Genomic DNA, 2,387 nt, shown 5'->3' with positions numbered 1-2,387 from the left:
GCACGAGAGCGCGCAGCGGGCCCGCAGCAGCGCGGCGGGGAGCCCTGGCTCTCGCGGCACACGCAGCGTCGGGGCTGGCGCTCGCTCCTCGCCCTCTCGCTCACGATGAAGACTGCCCCACCGCTTCCCGCGCACCTCCTCTCCTTGCGTTCCTTCCAATGCACCCCCTCCCGGAGCCGCAGGTTTCAGCTCGGAATCCYTTCCCTGCACAAGCTGACCTAGGGGCTACATGCTGCACCTGGTGGGCATGCAGGTAAGTGCTTTAGAAGAGGCAGGGGGGTTTCTTTTTAAATAGTTGCTATTTTGAAAGTAAACGTGAACAAAGTTTTGAATAAGTCATTTGGCAAAAAAATAAGAGATAGCAGCCACAGTAGCTTTGAATTCCTGCCAAATTCATCAAACAGTTTAAAGCGCCTCTGCAAGGATTTACAATTTGGCAAGGGAGAAATAAATACTTTAAACAAGTGGCATTTTTTATTTGTCATTTGAAAACATCTTTTAGAATCAAATATGTTTAATTTTTAAACCTCACAGGTATTTAAAAAAATACAAAACTTTATGGTAGCAGAAATTTACCTTTTCCAGTTCTGTTTCACTTAGAATAATGGTGTGAAAAGTATTTCAGATAGGCTTGAAACTTTTCCCCARTCATTTGCTTCAGTGAACTAAGAGATCATTGATTCGCACAGTTCAGAGAATGTTTTTACAGAACTGGAGAGTTTCCAAAACTGACACTACGCATTTTCTTATCCAACAGCTATAGATCCAAGGTCATCTCTTTTATAAATCCACTGAAAACAATGGAGTTACATCCGGCATAAATTCAGTGAGAATTTTATGCCTGGTGCAACTCCGCTGTCTTCAGTGACAGTGAAGGCTCACTGACCATTTACACTGCAGCATCGTATTTACATACCAAATAAGCCAAGACCTGTGACTTGCTGCTGTATTAGTAGAGAAAATGATTCAAGACTGTTTCCCCCCCAGAATAAAGAACAGTTGTGCGTGAGGCTGGTGTTAGTAGGTTAATAACTAGATGTACCTCCATAAACTTAATAGTTGCACATAAAAATACTTGCAGACTTCCTTTGTCCATGCTGGAAGCACTCATAAAATATAAAAAACACCCAACACCAATGGTTATAGTTCAGTGGTATTTTCTTCTGTATTGGAACCTTATGTGCAAAATTTTCTATACTTCCATACCACATTTCTCTAATTCAAATAAACACCTATCTCATTGTGCTAAACCCAAGCAGTCCTTCACAGAGCTCTGATTCTTGAATGGTCTTCTGTGAAAACATCTGTACATGCAGATATTTATCACAGAATCAAAATTACAGTTACAGATGGTCATCATATCTTTGTTAGCCGAAGTCAGTATCATATTACTTCTGTTCTAACACACAGTGTCAATTGGAAGGGATCTCTGAAGGTCACTAGTCCACACTCCCACTCAGAGCAGAACCACTGCCAGCACAAGCTCAGGTGCTCACCTAGGTGCTAGCTTGACTAGCATCAAGGTCTTGAACATATTCAAGGATGGAGCCTTCATAACATCTCTGGGCAGCCATGCTGTTCCCATGCTGCACCACCCTCTCAGTGAAGATTTTTTTCCTAATGTCTAACCCTGAACTCCCAACCTGTAATTTGTGGCTGTTGTCCTTTGTTATATCCAAGGACAGTCTGGCTCCATCATCTTCATAATTTACCTTCAGGATGGCTACTATTAAATCATCCCTTCACCTCCTCTTCACAAGACTAGCCCAAGTCCAGCTCTCTCAACCTCAGGAGAGGTTAAGAACCTGTGAGGACATAGGTTGTGTGATGATCAGCTTGGTAGCTTTCTACTGGATCCTCTTCATGTTCTCAACATCCTTCTTGAACTGGGAGGCTAAAAACTGGACACAGTATTCCAGATGCAGCCTCACCAGTGCCGAGAGTAGGGGGATAATTGCTTTCCTTGATCTGCTGGACATCTCCTGATGTTGCTCAGCATGTGGCTTGTTTTATTTTTGAGGAGAGCTGACTGTTGGCTCACATTCAGCTTTGTGTCTGCTGTAACCCCCAGGTCCTTTTCAGCATGGCTGCTTATCAGTCGGTCTATTCCCAGCTTGTACCAGTGCATGGAGTTTTCTGTCTCACATGCAGAACTTTGTATTTCTCCTTGTTGAACTTCACAAGGTTTTTATTGACTAACTATTTAAGTTTCTCAAGGCCTCTTCAAACTGAAGCTCTGCTGTCCAGTATGTCAGCCCTCCCTTCTCGTTTAGTATTGTCTGCAAAATAGTGTTCTATCCAAAAGCAGGAAAAAAACCTTAATTCAATATACATAGGAGCTGTCTTGACAACTACACTGATTTATGTTACAACATGGGAATCTGGGA

The 2,387-nt window shown here is 42.9% G+C and overlaps 1 protein-coding gene across 1 annotated transcript in view; it reads right to left on the bottom strand.

Moving 5' to 3' along the window:
- Positions 1-2,128, bottom strand: part of FUT4 (fucosyltransferase 4) — a 16,414-nt gene extending 14,286 nt beyond the window's left edge. The window contains exon 1 of the mRNA XM_026071899.1: positions 1,932-2,128. Coding sequence (XP_025927684.1) covers positions 1,932-2,128 — 197 coding nt within the window. The remainder of the gene's footprint in view (positions 1-1,931) is intronic.
- Between the last annotated feature and the right edge of the window lie 259 nt (positions 2,129-2,387).

This window comes from Apteryx rowi, unplaced genomic scaffold (assembly GCF_003343035.1).
Source record: "Apteryx rowi isolate R43461 unplaced genomic scaffold, aptRow1 scaffold_332, whole genome shotgun sequence".
Classification (NCBI taxonomy): Eukaryota; Metazoa; Chordata; class Aves; order Apterygiformes; family Apterygidae; genus Apteryx; species Apteryx rowi.
The sequence above is the reverse complement of the archived record's forward strand: the minus strand, read 5'-3'. Positions and strand labels throughout refer to the sequence as shown.